At 42.9% G+C, this 19,934-nt stretch overlaps 1 protein-coding gene across 7 annotated transcripts; it reads left to right on the plus strand.

The window, feature by feature from the left end:
• Nucleotides 1-1,653: 1,653 nt before the first annotated feature.
• On the plus strand, nt 1,654-18,738 carry LOC139460906 (serine/threonine-protein phosphatase 6 regulatory ankyrin repeat subunit B-like). 7 transcript variants are annotated; one of them, XM_071242383.1, is made up of 10 exons: nt 1,654-1,758; nt 9,508-9,569; nt 9,783-10,067; nt 11,956-11,991; nt 12,081-12,195; nt 12,833-12,925; nt 13,115-13,134; nt 13,656-13,685; nt 14,060-14,110; nt 14,394-18,738. In XM_071242383.1, exons 2-10 carry the CDS (start codon nt 9,536-9,538, stop codon nt 17,942-17,944), a joined length of 4,215 nt encoding a protein of 1,404 aa, XP_071098484.1. In that variant the 5' UTR covers nt 1,654-1,758; nt 9,508-9,535; the 3' UTR covers nt 17,945-18,738. The 7 variants fall into 7 exon arrangements, with proteins under 7 accessions (XP_071098484.1, XP_071098482.1, XP_071098481.1 ...); XM_071242380.1 differs by lacking the exon at nt 1,654-1,758 and adding an exon at nt 4,012-4,274; XM_071242384.1 differs by lacking the exon at nt 1,654-1,758 and adding an exon at nt 5,739-5,976.
• The last annotated feature ends 1,196 nt before the right edge of the window (nt 18,739-19,934 follow it).

Genomic DNA, 19,934 nt, shown 5'->3' on the forward strand with positions numbered 1-19,934 from the left:
CTCTCAGCTATCAACGAACAACCAAATGCACTTGTTATCTGGGGCATGTGAAGTGACATTAACGCAACTCTGGTGCAGGGAAATGTGACCTGACTCTATATATCTGTCAGGCTCCAATCACTGTGTGCAAGGTCGCTCGCTGACATGTCACTACCAGATCAAGCCTGGCGTGTCATATCATTTCTCGGAAATATGTACAATACCCTAAAGGGGCCCAAGGTAGTTGGTAACAAAAGAAAACAGAAAAACACAAACAAATCATTCATGTTTTTATAGTCATATTTATACATATTAACTTTGTTCACGATATTGGTCAACTAGTTCCTGTAAATAGACACATTATTCCCTGATTGACACATGCTGATTCCCCTACACATAGTAGACTCACCCATGTTGCATTCCCGACGAAGGCGGCTTCACAAGGCTGACTGACCTGGTTGGGATTGAATTGATTGATTGATCTTCAAAGCTGTTGTACAGACATGGCTGTGTGTTTTGTGTACATGTAAGAAGTTTGAAACGTGGTGGGTCGGGAGATGACAAGTGTGGGGTTACAGCGGGGAGGACAGATTGAGCTGGTGTTTGACGGGTACAACGTGTGGAGGTTAATACAGTTTGTGGGTGACTGTTTCGTGGTGTGAAGGAAGAGGGTAGGGAAAAGAGGGTTAGTGGGTAGTGGCTTAATCAGGGTAGGTTATGCTGAAACAGGAGAGGACGTCCGCAATTAATAGAGATGCGTCAAATGCATTCAGACACAGTTGAACGTGTTCTACGTGAATGTCCACGATGTCTCTCTTGACAGTTGATATGATGGAGTGTGTTTCATGCACCAGTTCATTCTGGTCCAAATATCTGTGATAACCAGACTGTATGATATGTTCAACTTCCAAAGTGACTCACAACCCATGTAAAATATCTCCTCTTCCCTGTTAACTTATAACATGTTTTGTACTCTCCTATGGAGGAATAAAAGCATATGAAGTAAATTACAGTTATAACGAACTGAAATGGATCACTAATTTTAATTCGTTACAACCGTAGTTCGTTATCAGCAAATGTACGGAATATTTACAGCAAACAGACAGGCCCAAAACTAGTTCGTTATATCCGTCAGTTCGTTATAACCGTGTTCGTTATAACCGTAGTTTACTGTATGTGTCACCTGAAGGAATAGTGAGTGAGTGAGTGAGTTGGGATAAACCTCGCTTTTAACAGTGTTCCAGTTATATTGCGGCGTGTCAGCTTAATGTGGGAGGAAAGCCCGGTGAAACCCACGAGCACGTGTATGGTGCTGACAAACCTAGAAGCATAATCTGGGCGAACCGGGATTCGAACCCACAATCATAGGTTCCTGGCGTGCCCATGGTACGCAACTCTACACAGCGAATCGCGGCGCCTTAGACGACTGGGCAACCCGTGCCCCCCTATGGAGGAATACTAGCATATATATGTCACCTGAAGGACAACGACTTAAAGTGAACAGCACGGCTTAATCCTTCGGTCTGCATGAGATAAAGATATCTCCTCAAAAACGCACTACAGTTGACAAGTAGTCACTCTCAATGTTGTTATATCCTCTATTGCTACAACACAACAACAGAGCCGAACTAGAGCATGCTGGGACATATCTCGTGACACCAGGACACAGTAGTATGGAGGACCTGGGACACATCTCGCGACTCCAGGACACAGTAGTATGGAGGAAAGGCCTGGGACATCACGGTGAAAGATTAAAGGATAAATTTCAGCATCACAGTGGTAAGTAAAATCTGCATTTACTATAATGAACCACACAAGCGATATTTCATCTCAATTCACCTTCTGAAACAGGGTCGGGAAGCACAAACACCGGAATGCACTGATTAATATTTACATTCCGAGACGTGGAAAGGATAAATACAGCCTCATAGGTTATGTTATTTGTTTACAATAATGTTATGTTATTCACAGACACCCGACACGCAACGTGATATCCATATTTCACATGTGGTTCTAGGGTATCAGTATTATCGCTCGTCATGTCCAGCACACGACATGTTTGTGTACTGCATTTCACTTCCGTCTTAAAGGTGTGTTGTACATTCGGTTTGGTGCACATTAGCCTTTGACATGTATCTTGGTTTTATTTGTCTATGACTCCGTGGTATAAAACCAATGACATAAACCATAGACAGAAACCTGACACCCAACCTTACTATAAATAATTCACATAAGGAATTTATACCTGTCACAAATCGAAGTTCAGGTCACGTTGTCCTTGGTCGTCGTCGCTGTAGTTGTGTACTGCGTTCCACGTCCACGTTCAGTGTGTATTGTTTATTCGGGTGGCGCAGTTCAGTCTCGAACGTGCATTTGGACCTGGAAAATATATGTCGACATATATCATATGACATTATGTGATCACCAGGAACAGATGTTGTTGTCTTACAGACAAACATATGTCCTACAGACAAAGAGAAATACACAACTCGCATACCAGACTTCTTACTACTACTTAGTTGATGCTTGAGTACAAGGGGGCACGGGTGGCCCAGTCTTCTAAGGCGCCGGGATTCGCTGTGCAGAGTTGCGTCCCATGGGTACCGGTACATTTACATGAAGTCGTCATACCCCTTATTATACTGTGTCACGAGTGGCCCTGTCGTCAAAGGCGCCACAATTCGTTGTGTGGAGTTGCCTCCCTTGGGAACACCAGGAACCTATGATTGATGATACCAATCCCGAAGTGCAACGATGATGTTTCTAGGTTTTCCAGCACCAAACGTGTGCTCGTTGGCTTTATCGCAGTGATCTAACTGGAATGCCCTTCAAAGCTGCGTTAAACCCGCCAACCTTATTCATCATATCGCATATGCACAGAGTCATTGATGACCGTTGATCTTCCTCCATATATCCCACGCATGAGTTCAGTTTTGTTATACAGTAAGTGACGTGTCCCGAATCCAACAACTAGCATTAGCTGGTGTCCATTTCTTTGCCATGTTTCTAAATCCAGACAACCGGGATATGTATGCTTTAGCATATAGCAAAAACAACAACCAGAACTCAACAAAAGCACACATCGGGGATATTGGTCCTTACAACAAATTTCCCTGAAATATATTATCAACACTGACTGATTGAGTATGGTTTTACGCCGCTTTTAGCAATATTACAGCAATATCACGGCGGGGAACACCAGAAATGGGCTTCACACATTGTACCCATGTCGGGAATCGAACCCGGGTCTTCGGCGTGACGAGCAAACGCTTTAACCACAAGGCTACCCGACCGCCCCTATATTATCAACAAATACACATATATACATATATAATTAATAACGGGATCGGGTGGTCGCATCTGTTCATGGTGCTCTCCCTGTTCCCCGAAACATAAATATATGTATATCTTTAGAATCTTTGGTGCATATGCTACATTTTCTCAGGCGTACATTGCCTATTATCGAGACCCGTGAAGATCCGGGGTAGAATAGGTCTTCAGCAACCCATGCTTGCCCTAAAATGCGACTATGCTTTTCATAAGAGGCGACTAACGGGAGGTGGTCAGGCTCGTTGACTAGGTTGATACATGTCATCGATCCCAATTGCGTTGATCGATGATCACTGTCTGGTCCGGACTCGATTACCCACTGACCGCTGTCATATAGCTGGAATACTGCGGAAGGTCCGAAATTCGATCCCCGGCCTCGTCATACCAAAAGACGTTAAGCGATGGTACTTGTAGTTACCCTCTCTGGCGCTCGGCATTAAGGGGCTAAAACAAGGACTGGTCGGCTCGGAGTCAGTATACTGTGTCTGAGTGGGATATTTATGTTTAACTGCGGCGTGGTATCTCAGTGAGCTAGCACTATAAATCGGCATCAGTCCGGACTAGTACAAACCGCCACACAAACACACACACGTACATGCACGTCGCTATATAAGTGCAATAACCTTGGACGCGACGTTAAACCCCATTTCACCTCACCTCACCTCACTGTTAAGAAAAGAGGGAAATCATCGTCCCAATAGGTCTGAATATATTCAGACTAAAAGTACATCTGAACGGATAATTCGAACCACGGGCATAGCTGCGAACAAGTTTTCAAGGAAACCTAAAGCTAAGGTAATTATTCTCGGACCGACAGTGAGGCGACTGTGACGTGCAAGCCAGTGTTGACATAATGTGGGGCACACAGCAACATGGCCCACGGCCCCACTGCACAGAGCTGAGAGGTGAATGAATGTGCGGGACACCATGGCTGCAGCGTAGGCGATGGTATCAACATCGTTGAGGTACGTAAATCTCTAAACGATTTAAGTTGCCGGCCATTACGACATATATCAGCTGATGTTACACTTACTGAAACATTCATATAGACCGAGCCGTGTATATTATTGTATGTTGTCGGCGCATGGTAAAGGTGAAATGCAGACAGAAACCCGACATTCAACTGGACTGTTATCAGTATGGTCGGCCTTCATGTCACGTGACCTCTACCATCGGCACACCAAGCAAGTAAATAAGCACACTATGGTTTTGCTAGCATATCTGTCCAGCAACAGGGTGTCATTCGCGTCAAGCCTGTGGTAGATAATTAAATGTCTTGTGTTGGATTGACTAATGAACACACATAGAATGATACAAATGTTTAATATGTTAATTTATTAACAGCTAGTGAGGGGCATCAGCTTGCTTAATAGAGGTACCACTGTACACGACAACCCACACAACAACACAAGATCTGAGTGTATCGACAGTCACTTTATTAGATAGCCACATAGATTTGATAAGGGTGGATGATAAACAGCTTTAGATACAGATAAATACATCAACGTCTTACATTTGTTTGCTTAAGTGTTTAGTTACATTGTTGAGATAGTACTGTAATTGAGCAGAAAAAAATAACCACGAAAAATATGGACCTGCGACGTTCCATGATCAGGAATGAACGACCATTACTATCCAAAACCTTACAAAACCATAATATCTTACAATGATAATCACAATCATGAACACCAGTAGTGAGTGTGAGTATTGCAGTTATATCACGGCGTGAAAGCTTAATGTGGGAGGAAAGCACCAAGTGATGCAGGTCTCAGACTTCGGTGAAACCCACGAGCACGGGTATGGTGTTGACAAACCTAGAAACATAATTCTGGCGAACTGGGATTCGAGCCCACAATCGTAGGTTTCTGGCGTTCCCAAGGGAAGCAACTCTGCACAGGGAATCGAGGTGCCTTTGACGACTGGGCCACTCGAACCCCCACAAACCACAGATGTATATGTAGCGGCCATAAAATTTCCGAGTCCCTTGATGGGATTCGAACCACGGACCTTCTGATCCGGGGTCAGACGCCTTGTCCACATGACCAAAGAGGGTAACCCCGTCAGCAAGTTGACAAGGTAAGGATGTCATCTGTGGTATGATTCCACGCCCGTCTACATATATATGTACCGACTATGCTATTTTGCTATCTGGGGCAAGTGGTTTAAAAGAACGCACTCATTCATGTCACCTGACGAGACATTATAAGTAGACTGTCGTACACGGTTGTATCGTTGGCCAGACCAAGTCGCTCCTCAGGAAGGAGTAGAATCGCCCAGAGGGGTGAAAGGTAGTCAGACATTGACGATTGTGTTAAAAAAGAGCGACAATTTTGAATCCTACAGATGTGTTTATCAATATCCATTACATCTATCATTAGCGTGGAACATCAATACTGATATATGTGACAGTAACTGATAGTGTTCCCTGATTGAAGCTAGCCGGGTCCCCTACATACAGTAGGTTACGCTCACGCTCTATTCTCGAGAAAAGCGCCTGACCTGGAAAAACTGAGATATCTGTGTTGATATTCTGTGGAAGGGTAACTCGGTAACTCAAAACATGAATGTGTGAATCCCCTTGAGAATGCTGCAGTTAAATAAGAGTGGGAAAAACACACGACAGCGTGGACAAGATCTGGGTACTGAGGTGCACTGTGCGGGGTGAAGGTAGCGATGTGCGGTGTGTGTGTGTGTGTGTGTGTGTGTGTGGGGGGGGGGGGGGGGTGGGGGGGGGGGGTGCGGGGTTGAGTTGGGTTAGTGCCGTTTGAGGAAGTATGGAAATGTGGAAGTGCAGAGGCAGGCAGGTGCGGGTTCAGGTTGGGGGTTGCGGGGTTGAAGTAGGGGTTGAGGTTGGGTCGCGGGGTTGGGGTGCGGGGTTGAAGTTGGGAGGCGCCGTTTGAGGAAGTATGTAAATGTGCAAGGTTGAGACGGGTGCGGGGTTGAGGTAGGGGGTGCGAGGTTGAGGTAGGGAGGTGCGGGGTTGATGTAGGGGGAGCGGGGTTGGGGTAGGGAGGCGCGGGGTTGAGGTAGGGAGGTGCGGGGTTGAGGTAGGGAGGTGCGGGGGGAGGTGCGGGGTTGAGGTAGGGAGGTGCGGGGTTGAGGCAGGGGGTGCGGGGGAAGGTGCGGGGTAGAGGCTGGTTGTGCGGGGTTGCGGTACGGAGGTGCGGGGTAGAGGCTGGTTGTGCGGGTTTGAGGTAGGGAGGTGCGGGGTTGAGGCAGGGGGTGCGGGGTTGATGTAGGGGGTGCAGGGTTGAGGGAGGGGGTGCGGGGGATGCGAGGTTGAGGCAGGGGGTGCGGGGTTGAGGTAGGGGGTGCGGGGTAGAGGTAGGGAGGTGCGGGGTTGAGGGGAGGTGCGGGGTTGGGGTAGGGAGGTGCGGGGTTGAGGTAGGGAGGTGCGGGGTTGAGGTAGGGAGGTGCGGGGTTGGGGTAGGGAGGTGTGGGGTTGAGGTAGGGAGGTGTGGTGCTGAGGCAGGAGTTGCGGGGTTGAGGTAGGGAGGTGCTGGGTTTAGGTAGGGAGGTGCTGGGTTGAGGTAGGGAGGTGCGAGGTTGAGGTAGGGAGGGAGGTGTGTGTGTGTGTGTGGAGGGGGGGGGGGGGGTTGAGGTAGGGAGGTGTGTGTGTGTGTGTGTGGAAGGGGAGGGGTTGAGGTAGGGAGTGCAGGGTTGAGGAAGGCAGGAGTGGAGTTGAGGCAGAAGGTGCGGGGTTGAGGCAGGGGCTGCGGGGCTGAGGCAGGAGGTGAGGGGTTGAGGTAGGGAGGTGTGTGTGTGTTTGTATGGGTGGGGGGGGGGGGGGGGGGTGAGGTAGGGAGTGCGGGGTTGAGGAAGGGGGTGCGGGGTTGAGACGGGGAGGTGCGAATATCATAGCACATTCGTAGATGCTCATGATGTCAACCTCCGAATTGTTTGGTCCAGACTCGACTCTTTACAGATTGCCGCATGTTGCTTGAATATAGCCGAGTGTGTGTTAACAACAAACACACAAAGAATATAAACTTCTTTGAGCGCTCAGGCTAGTCATGTCACGCAAACGGGTTATACTGATGTATAATACATGTAGGTTGAAATAGGTTGTACTTAAAATAGCAGAGTGTCTGACCTGGATCCGGCATGTAGCCGTGGAAGAAGCACTTCATTCGTTGTTGTATCGGTAAGTAAACTACACATCGTATCATACATGGCACGAGCATTTACAGTTGCCTGTTTGAACATATAGATGCAATGTCAATGTGCGAGCATTCAACTTGATATTCACAGCGAGAGTGGAGGCTTAGTTTAGGACGGCAACTCGTTGTTGATGTGTTGTGGTTACAGCGGTGTTATACCTGCAGGGGAACGATATCGAGGTCGAGGTGCCCTGTGACGGAGAATGTGTTACTGTCCCTATTGCTCACAGCCATACTTGCACAGTGCGAGACACCTCACTCGTCTGAATATGCACCACAACGCTGTGCAGAGTGGCGTCCCTTTGGCACGCCAGATACCTATGATCGAGGGTTCGAATCACCTCTCTAGTTATGTGAGCACCATACCCGTGCGCGTGAGTTTCGCCGAGGTGAAACTTGAGAGACACCTTCACTTCTGAACAATGTACATGTCATGTATATACTATTACGTTTTGATTCGATGCGTGAGTTCCGGGATAAGATAAATCTTCAGCAGCCCCCAAAAAGGGAACTGCTTGTTGTAAGAGGCGACTAATGGGGCCGGGTGATCAGGCTCGCTGACTTGGTTGATGTATGTCATCGTGTTCCGAATACATAGATCGATGCTCACGATGTCCATCAATGGATTGTATGGTCTATACTCGATTATTTGCATGCCACAATCATATGTTGCTGAGTCAGGTTTCAAAGGACTAAAGTATTAAGACAGCTTTGATAAAGTGATCGTATTATTGTTCGGAAGACGGTTAAACAGGCTTGGGTGGGACGACTTAACGACGCTCAACCAAGAGAGGAAAGGTCGTGTCGACATGGATGCACCTTGCGTTATCGATGGCAAGGCAATTCAAGGTTCACGTGATTGCGTATGATAAGGGCATACCGCTGCGTTTGACTGGTGTTGTGATAAATGAGCTATAATGTGCCCAGCATCTTGCAATGTAAGGATGTCATTTTTTCAGGACAATTTGTGAAAATTATTAAAAGTATCAAGCAATACATGCGCTGTAATAATATCAAGGCTACTAAAAGTAGACTCATACAGCGTCAGTATATCTAAACAGTCGCATCTACACATGCTAGCAGCACTGATACTTACTAGTCAGTTCTAATATACAATCAACCTGGATGAAATACACAGAGGTTATCAAAACTAGACACTGTTAGGTATAAAGTACCACGACACCTGTTTACAAAGATTAACAGACAGCCTTTGCATGCCCAGCTGGACGCACTCGTATGCACTGAAGTTAGAGATTTCTACCAGAGTTATCTTGTGTTAAGATTAATTATCTGTGAGGCATCAAAGCGTCGGAGTAGACACAAATGTGTGTTTGTTTGTGGGATCAGGGGCAAGGACGCTGTGGATATGTGTTGATGCGTGTGTGTGTATGAATGTATTCAACGTAATCAGCGCCCCGCTCCACGGCGATATTTTCTAATATATTGGCTAGTGAGCAATCCCAATTAGCACCCCTTCAATTTGATCAATGTACACAGGACTTATTTATTCATGTATAATACGTATATTATATGCATTCATAATGATGGGAAATTAAATTCTGGAAAAAATATATCTGTTGTATATAAACATTTCAGGCTGTCAGTATAAACCATGAAATTTACGATCTTTCAACCAAAATAATATTCTAAATTTCTATTTTTAGAGAGCGCCTTTGGCGCTTATTGTGTCGAATACGGTATATAATTGAAAATGGGAGTTTTATATCGCAAATGTTATTTGAAAGAAGAAAAGGAGTAGAGAGTAGTATTCCAATGATATTGCCGAAGAAGTGAGATGCATGACCTTTAACACATTACATATATTTATTTTTCATAATTTCTGCATTTGACTTGATGACCACCTAGTAAAACCATTTCTGTCATCCGTGTCAAATGACGTGGAGCAAACATTTGGTAAACGTTTAAGCACAATATGTGTTTTAAACAAAAACGTATAAAACAGCATAAATCGTCACAACTAAAAGCTGCTTGATGTATACTGGTGTTTGTATCACAAAACCATATATTTCCTTTGCAGAGGCTCCAACTCCTCGTCCACCAGAGCCATGCAGCTACTCTACCCCATTCTGATGATAGTCAGTGAGTAATGAGAACACGTTTTTTTTCGGCTGTCACATATTTGAACATATCTCCCAACTCAATACATTCTTTTCACACGGTAGAGTACAGTACTTGAAATTCTACTGTTCTTTGTCATTACCCTGTACCAAAACATTGATCAGTTGAGGTGAAATAATACTGTCCGGTTTCCTTCCTTTCGTTATCCTCACTGCGTATTTTTCAATCTTTCAGTATTGGAAACACATGGCCAGAGTCACTGTGAATGGGGGAGGTATGGCGAAAACTGCAGCAAAAATTGTTCTTCGACTTGTATCCCTGACCCAGTGCGAAACCTCAAACACTGCCACAAGGAGACAGGGAAGTGCTCTGAGGGGTGTGTGCCGGGGTGGTTTGAGGATCTCTGTGATCAACACTGCAGCAAGAACTGCTTGAGAAACACCTGTAATCGCCAAAATGGCATCTGCACCTTTGGTTGTGATGGAGACTACACAGGGGACTTTTGCAACAGTATTAGAGGTTTGAAAACAAGTTTTTTCAAATGTGTGATAGATGGTGCTCATCTGCACTAACAACAGTCTGCTGTGGGATATAGTTCTCACATATAAAACGGTTTAATGATATTGTCTTGCTTCCAAATCAGGCAATTTTATACTCAACAAAAACAGGTAAGGACCACTAATATTTTCTCTCACACAAAAACAGGGTTAGTTATGTAATGATAGCCCAACAAGATATACATAGTTTGATGGTTTGGCCCTTCAAAAAGCTTATGAAACGTCACGTGATGCACGTGCATTATGTGAGAGGGCATGCCCAGCATGATATTCATGGTGTACTTTTGTGTGGACGTTTCTGCCTTTAACGGGTGTGGTGTAACAACGGTGTTAGAATGAGTGAGTGAGTATGGTTTTACGCCGCTTTTAGCAATATTCCAGCAATATCACGGCGGGGGACACCAGAAATGGGCTTCACACCTTGTATCCATGTCGGGAAGCGAACCCGGGTCTTCGGTGTGACGAGCGGACGCTTTAACCACTAGGCTACCCGACCGCCCCCGGCGTTAGACTTCTCTGAAGTTTACGCAACTGATAGAAGCAAAATGCCAGGTCGGCACATCTCTCTATTACAGAAGCAGGTAGAGCAAGTTAATTCAAATTAGTGATAGTTGATGCTGATCTGCTGTGGGAGATATATCTAAAATGGTTTTGTATTGTTTTGCTATTGTAATGCTCAACAAAATCAGTTAGGGACCACTAATATTTTCTGACACAAAAAACAGTGTTAGTTAAATGGCGATATCCATAGTTTGGGCCCTTCAGATGAATGGCAACGAATTCCTCAAGCTGCTTTCAGTAACCTCTTTCAAATCTTCACTTGTGTCAGGCCGTGATTAGAGCTTGTGGAGGCTACATTCGATACTGACATTGCTGTGAACATTCATGACATCGGAATCGAGGTTTTACATTGATAGTCTGTTTATGATGTGATTCTGACTGACTGTGGGTGGTTCACCAAATGGAGACTGACTTTTAGACTGTTTTATGCTGCCAAGGGTGGTAACTCGGCGTGATTGAACTTGGTCTGAATCAATAAAACACTTTGTTATTCATTGTTTGGTCTTTCTGAAGGTATGGTAGTTATATTTCGGTTTTAAGGATGTTTCTTAACTTTTTAGTGAATATGCAAACCTACTGATTGCTTAGCTCTTAAACCCATGAGGATTTGAAAAAAAAAGATCTTCAGCAACCCGTGTTGTTCAAGACAACAAACCGCTTGCAAACTTGGTTGATGCATGTTATCGTAACCCAAGTGCGTGGATCATCGTCAAACACTGGTGTGTCTGGTCCAGACTCGATTATATACAGAACACTGTCATGTACCTGGAATATTGCTGATTGTGGCTAAAGTTTGGATTATATCTCAAGAGTAAACAAAAGATAAACAAAAGGAGTGTGGATTTTAGCCTTACTCGTGTACGGGTTTTCTGGTACATTTGCCACTGGTGGGGCAGGATACGCCCACCTTTTTGCGGCCACCTGGCTTCATCAGTATTTGATAGTGATGCATAAACACATGCTCCTGATATAGTAAGAACTGTACAACCGACTCTGCTTGTAGCAGATATTTCTACTGAATATGGAAAGGGTCTTGTCGTTTCCATTTCAATCAGGCAAATATAACAGGGCTGTACACTCATAAACACTGTTATGCAATGTTTTACTGTATTTTATCTGTGTCTGCAGTTGGATATAAATATGATGTGATATAAGATACAAGTATATTCATGTACTGATTTTCTAAAACAATCAAGCTAGAACATGAGTGTATCAAGATGGACTAGTCATCTTTACTGTAGTAGTGTTTGGAATACATGACGACGTTGTCTGTATTTATGTCTGTACAGGGACGACGGCGTCACCTCCCGGGGAATCCAGCACATGTAAGTACAAATACAACCTAAGACTCATATATGTTAAGAAAATGTGCAAATATTAATGCTTTATATTACGTGACGGTATTTTGTCACAGACACATCGTCGACAACACCGAGTGAATCCAACGCAGAGAAAACACCGGACCCGGCTGCGATACTTGTCCCTGTGTTCGTCATCCTGGTTGTCATCGCTGTGGTGGTGTTCATACTGTAAGTGTGTACCTAACCCTCGCTGTGGTGGTGATCATACTGTAAGTGTGTACCTAACCTTCGCTGTGGTGGTGTTCATACTGTAAGTGTGTACCTAACCCAAGGAGATGGAGTCCAGATTATTGCTAAATGTGTGTATTACAAATTAAAACAGTATTGTGAACTTATTGGTGAAGTCTGAATCTGTACAACATGGGCTTGTGGCGGAGCATCCTTCCAGACAGCAGAAGGAACGGGCTTTGATCCCCGGTCGCGTAATACCAAAATATGTTGAGGTTCTTGTTATACCCTGCCAGGCGCTTCAAAATTAAGGGGCTAAACAAGGACTTGATGGCTCGGAGTGTGTCTGGGTTGGGTATTCATGTTAAACTGCGGCATGTTGTCTTCGTAGTCTAGCACTATTAAATCGGCATGCACACGTGCATGCACGTCGCTATATAAGTGCAGTAATATTGAACGTGATGTTAAACTCCATTTCACCTCACCTCAGCAAACTCAATACTATTTTGTTTGCATTGTGAGATAAAGTGTTAGGTTAGTTTTAAGGAGGTTAGGAGGACTGATATATTGGGCTGCAACATGACAGCGTTTACATATTACAGTTCATATATTTCTCAATAACCGACCATATTTTCAGATTTCTTTACAAACAAAAACGGAAAAGAGGAGAAACCACAGGGATTTTCGATGCAGTGACAGGGATACTTCCATGCTGGAGAACAACTGCCAGGTAATACAGAAATATAACCTGAGGCAGGACGTCTTCTTCATCACCATCACTTACGTCTATGTGCAGTAAATTATATATCTAAATACAACGAAGTACACATATGAAGTGGCAATCCCCTGATTTCTAAAACTATCAATTCGGACATGCTGATTCATACATTTGTCATAATCTCGATTTTGTTTATTTCAGGTACAGAGCTGGTGAAGATGGTGAGTATACATCTCGTAACTCATTAATTCTACTTAAGGTGACACTGTATTATCATTGGGTTTGTATAAACGAGATATTTTTTGACATACATTAAAAATAATTGTGATAGAAGAAACTAAATCATAATTATGTTTGTTGGGCTGATTTATCTTCATCTCAGACAGGGAATATAAATATTCAGCATTTCCAGATAAATTGTCTGCTACCACAAGCATTGATTGAAAGAAACAGCAGATTGTAAATCCTGAGAAACATCAACTGTTTCCTAGTTATGGGCTTACGACACTATAGACTTGGAAAGAGACATTGTCGTGTGTCTTATGTGTGTATTGGTATGTGATCTACGCAGCTAAGTTACATCAATAACATTAGCAATACAAGCTCGGTATATTGAACATGGTGTTTAGCGTGTTTGTATTGGTTCTATTACTTGTTGTACTTTAGATATCGAAATGGAGATTACACAATCCAGAGGGGGATAAACATGCTTCATCTAACCATCACATCTAATATGTTTCAGAACCTTTCATGGCAGAGGAAGGTGAAGCCAGTAAGTATGGGATACATATAAAATAAAGTATGTATCTATGAATGAATGTTGTCATGTGAGCTAATACAAAGTGAATGTCAATTGTTTAATTTGTTTTCCGTGTAAACTTTACATTATCTCATGGTAAATATAATGCTGGTTAAAGGTCTTGTGTATTAATAATTAATATGTTCACTGGTGATGTAATTACCCTAACCTTTTGAGTGGAATATGTGCAGAACACATGTTTCAGAATATATGACTGTAAGCCGAATACCCTGAACAACAATAACAACGATATGTTAACAAATTAATATTATCTTCGCATATAAGTCTTTGCAACATATGCATTTCAGTTGTGGAAGCATATTCATATACTTTTATTTCCTGACCAGCTTTGGAGAGAGGTGCTGATTCACCCTGCAGTTTTGTGCTCTTGCCGTCTGGTAAGAACTGAATACCTTTATCAACATTAGTAATGAGAAGTATTGGTCTGGTATGTCCTTCATGCATGATTACATGCACGCGTACGTACCACAAAGGTAACCTGAGGTCTTTTGTTTAGATAATAATAAATATACTATTTGATGCAGAGATGACACTCTTATACTATAACTAAACAATTTATCTTTATCAAACTATGAAATTAGAGTCAAACGAGTTGAACTGGTGATGCTGAATTTCACACTTCGTTTTGATTTGTTTACAACTATTTATGAACGTTTACAGGTTCACTGGAACAGAAGATTAAGGATGTCCAAAGTGTGTTTGTTAAAACTGAGAGCTTTAAGAAGGCTAAAGAAAAGTTGGAGACGTTTGGCCATGTTACGATAAGCGGTGTTCCAGGGGAAGGTAAAACATCCATGGCCCTGATGCTGGGAGCTGAATACAGGAAGCAGGGGTATGAGCTGGTACTGGTTGAAGATGCTTATAAAGTCCAGTTGTCTGATTATCTAGAAAAAGGCAAAGACGTGTGTGTCATATTTGATGACATGTTTAAGACATTCAGATCATATATGGATCTGACCGGTCTTGAGCACTTTTTGTACGACCTCCACGTGCACCTGGAACAGTGCGAGTCCAGATCAGAAAGAAGATACCAGCGTCTGCAGCAAGAACAAAGAGAGGAACAAAGAAAGCTGAATCAACCAAACATCTGTGTTATATTCACTGCAGAAACTAACACTCTTGAGAGTGCAATGTCAACTCTAGGAGGTCAACATATTTTCAAAAGTTCATCAGATGTCAAACTGACTTATACCATGGAGGAGAAGAAAGCATTGTGGCAGACATACAAACTTCGCTATAAGTGTAAAATGGATGTGAAGAATGTTTTTGCTTATGAGGAAACGACTGTCGGTTTTCCTCTAGAATGCAAACTTTTCTCCAGTTGTTGTGGCTTTCAAATGCACCATGAGAGTTTTTTCGAGAAACCTATGTTTTACATCACAAATCAACTTCGAAAGATTATTAGCTCATTGGATGACAAGTCAGCTGCCCTCATTCTGATCGTACTGTGTGAAGGTCAGATAAACATCAATCAACTGGAAACTGAAGATATCCGCCCAGCGAATCAACTGGATACGGAATGTGCCCGCCCAATCAGTCAACTCAAGACAAAAGGTGCCAGTACAGACAATCAACTTGAATCTGAAGATGCCCGCCAAGACCTAGAGGCTCACCTCTTGGCAGTTACAACTCTTGTGAAGACATCAACCAGACAGGGTGTCGCTACAGCTGTCCGGAGCTTCTCTCGAACATTTTTGACAGAAGGAAACACAACAGCATATTCCCATTCAATCATGTATGATGTCTGTGCTTTGGTCTTATTCAATATTAAACCAGTGTTTGTTATTAAACATTGCGGTATAAAGTTCCTCCTTGAGCACGTACAGGATCAGCAAGACGATGGTATTCCTGTTAATGAACACCAGCTCATGATTCCTTTCTCAGAGGCCTACAATGGAATAATTGCTGACAGAATGGCAGATGCTATTGTCAGTGGTGCTTTCAGTATGTACATCTGGCATCACATATGGAAACGAAGTGAAATATCTGACACATTAAATCATATGTTCACAGATCCAACTTCCTTGTCTGATGATATCAAGCATAACATTCTCCAGTATGCCTGTTTCATTGGGAACAAGAATATCCTTGAGCGACTTCTTCCTCACTGTGACATCAATAGGCCTGGGTTGAACGGCTGGACACCAGTGATGTATGCAGTTGTCTCTGGACAGGAGGAATGTTTTGACATCCTTTTGAAAAACAAAGCAGACATCACTTTATGTGACATCAACAACTACAATTTACTGCATTTGGCATGCCAACATGGACATAAGTCCACCGTAAAACATGTAAAAAAAGCGCTCAAGAAACATCTTTCTCCGGATTTGTATCTGAATCAGTATATTAATGGACGAGGAGTAAATGGCTGGTCACCAGTTTTGTGTGTAGTGGCATTTGGGAAGGAGGATATCTTAGATTATCTTACCAAAAAAGGGAAGCCATTTGAAAGGATAAAACAAAACAAAATTGATTTCAAATTATCAGATGCCCACAAAAACACTGTGCTTCATCTTGCATGTTGGTATGGAAACAAGACCATGGTAGAATGTCTGCTCCCCCACACAGATATCAATACACGAGGCAACAATGGACAGACACCGGTTATGTGTGCACTATTGTCTGGGAGGAAGGACATTTTCGACCTTCTCATGTCAAAAAAGGCTGATATCACATTGACTGATGATGACAACAACAGTCTCCTTCATGTGGCTTCTCGCGTTAGTGATGCATCTCTGTTACTACAACTAGTGCCAAAGTTTGAATGTAATAGTCGGGGAAAACATGGCTGGACACCATTGATGAAGGCAGCTGTACATGGACATATGGATGTATTTCCGCTTTTCCTACACACAGTGGACTTCACGCTGAAAGATGACAACAACAACAACCTCCTCCATCTTGCATGTCATGGAGGAAATCTCTCCATTGTGGAACTGTTACTGCCAAAGTTCGACATCAACATTCGGGGAAACTACGGGTGGACGTCAGTGATGTTTGCAGTTGACAAAGGAGTGGAGAGCGTCTTCAAGTTACTTGTGTCAAAGGGGGCTGATATTAGATTAAGGGATGACAAGAACAATTCTGTATTACATTTAGCATGTTTTGGTGGAAATATTTTCATTGTGAAAGATTTGTTGGCACGCCGAGGCACTGATATCAACTGTCTGGGAAGCCACGGGAGAACAGCAATAATGATCGCAGCCTTGATTGCAGAACCAGCCCTGTTTAAACTACTTTTGTCAAAGAAGGCCAATATCACACTGACTGATGATGATAATAACACTGTCTTACACCATGCCTGTCAGGGTGGGAACTATTCCATTGTGAACATTCTGATATCAAAGATTGACATCAATACTTCTGGAAAACACGGCTGGACACCAGTCATGTTTGCGGCATGGGCGGGAAGGAAGGTCGTGTTCGATTTGCTTGTGAACCAGAATGCTGACCTCACTTTGACTGATGACTACAATGACAATGTTCTACATTCAGCATGTCAGGGTGGGAGCACAGCTATTGTCGAATGTCTTGTGAAACTCCGTGACGTAAATCGTCGGGGAAAGAACAACTCGCCAAAATCAATGCATGCAGCGAGATCAGTGTTCAGTGGACAAAACGATCCTCTGGATGGTAATGCACCGAAGGATGTCATACAATCATCGACTTCATTGGAGAATGATAATGCTACCTTTGTAGTCGGTCAAAGTGGGAAGGGAGCCATTGTGAAACAAGAGAGTGGCTACTTTGACATCGACGTCAGAGGCAGGGATGATCAGACTCCACTAATGAGGGCAGTGTGTGGTGGCCATATGGACGTGTATATTTTCTTGGTGTCCTGTGGTGCCGACCAAACTCTGGTGGACAAGAATAGACAGACTCTTCTACATCTTGCTACTAAGCATGGTCAGCTTGATATGGTGAAATGCATCATAGACTCGGTTGATATCAACGCCATAAACAATGTTGGTTTGACACCTGTCATGACATCAGTGTTGCATGAGAGAGTTGATGTTTTTGAATTTCTCAGAAAACAAGGAGCAGATTTGACAGTAGCGAACAATGCAGGGGAGGATGTGGCGACTCTTGCGCATAAAATAGGATGCAGCAAAATCATAGAACATTTACCACCATCCAAACCTATGAAACGATCATCTGGACAGAGGCTTTCAGGTTTTTTTAAATCCAAGAAGAATCGCACAACTGAATGAGCTCAAACGTCACTGTTGAGAGAACCTGTGCAATCTGAAAACATACAACAACTGTCGTCCTGACTTGTACCCCAGAGATGAGTCTGGATACACAGCATTACATTTGGCTCATACTGTATACATTGTCTGCTCCCATCAATGGCCGAAATCAGATGCCAGTGAATGATGTTGCATTTAGAATAGTTTTATTGTTTTTATACCATTGGTACTGATATACCATATACTCTCTCAGACCACCTGCCTATCCGTCTATGTATTACAAATGATTGACCCAAATTGTGTATATAAGCTCAATTGGAAGAAATCATGTGTTACTGATCTTATGATGTATCACTATGAAACTGAAAACTACTTTTGTAAAGATGTATGCAATTTATCCTAAATCGCATCCTCTCGTGAATATATTGAAAAATATTTGATGGATGTGTGTGTGTGTGTGTGTGTGTGTGTGTGTGTGTGTGTGTGTGTGTGTGTGTGTGTGTGTGTGTGTACAGGACATCCATTTATCTTTAGTGTATGAATCTTATATTTTGCAGATAGGATTCAATGTTTCACTTGTACAGCATAACTACTGTCACTGTTACTTACACATAACACTGAATCTGTTGAACATATGTTGTATTTGTTTTAGATGAGTTCAAATATAATATGATACAATTGACATAGTTTTTCAAGGACATTGTGACACATGTGTTTCTAATCTATCACTCCCAAAGGACACGACTTAGCATGTCTTATCCCCCAGGAGTGCCAGTAAGTGTGCAGTACTACGCACTCTGAAAAGGGACAACAACTAATGATGCCCCTGTTTAACATTAATAAGCAGGTCTTACACTGTGTAAAAAAACAAAGCACGTGGTTATGTCCTACAGGGCCTAAGTACATATTGTTTCACAAATACAATATGTAAAACTCCCCAAACCCCTGGGTTTATTCAATGATATTGCGTGTGGAGATGACAGTTCACTGATGGGAGATTATGCACACTCGATGACTCTGGCACCCCTGTTGATAGGATGACGTCATATGGCATTGTTTTCCCGGTGTATATTCGAACAAAATTCCATACATCGTCGGGTGAATGTAAACTTTGTGGTACAGGGCCCCGTTCCAAAAAATAACCGTATCGCAACGACAGCCGTAAGCCTGTGTATTGGGTTAATACGCATCAACTCTTACTGTATTTGAAATATTATTCTGTTTAACATTTTGATTTTGCTATAAGATCGCGACAGTGAAAACATTTTAAAAAAAAGTCTTTAATGGCAAATAATAAATAAAACTCTGAACTTACGTCATGTAATATCGATTTGCAAAAACTCTTGAATAGTTCTAGTGACAGACTCGCTCTCCTTCGTCAGACATCAGAAATATTCAATATGTTTTGTTCTATAAACTTGGTATAATATGGAAGGTCGTTTAGTATTCTGTATGTCTTGGTTAAATTCACGCCACCCGTTTGAACGACTAATAGTTTCATTTTAACAAATTATCGTCTCGCTCAAACGACGTCTGTAATAGCTTAAACAACATCGTATCAAGTTTGGCCAACCTACTATGAAATGTGGTGAAGGATTAGTAATGAACGATGAGTAATCAAACCTGGACATTCTGCAAAACGAACCAACGATTTCATGTTTAAGTTACCCTATCATCTCAAAACGACCTCTATGCCAGATCTAGAAATATTATCCATATCAACAGCGTATCCACTCATGCAGTTGAAGTAGTTTGGTGATATTCCTTCTTTCACCTGATGAAGGGAAAATAGCATGCCTCGACTCGTTGGTTTCCGTCCCGCGAAATAGATGATTACATCTGTAAAACATGATACTCAGTCGTATCTAAGTCAATTGAAGGAGACAGTGAGGGGGCTTCAATGAAATTAATCAGAAGCTAGTATTTTGATGTAAGTTAAGGTAAATCTCGTTACACCCAACTTTCCTCTGACCAAAACAACACATCTTATACGTAAAAATAACTAATTAAG

Source organism: Haliotis cracherodii, unplaced genomic scaffold (assembly GCF_022045235.1).
Source record: "Haliotis cracherodii isolate W230 unplaced genomic scaffold, xgHalCrac1.p SCAF_14, whole genome shotgun sequence".
Taxonomy (NCBI): Eukaryota; Metazoa; Mollusca; class Gastropoda; order Lepetellida; family Haliotidae; genus Haliotis; species Haliotis cracherodii.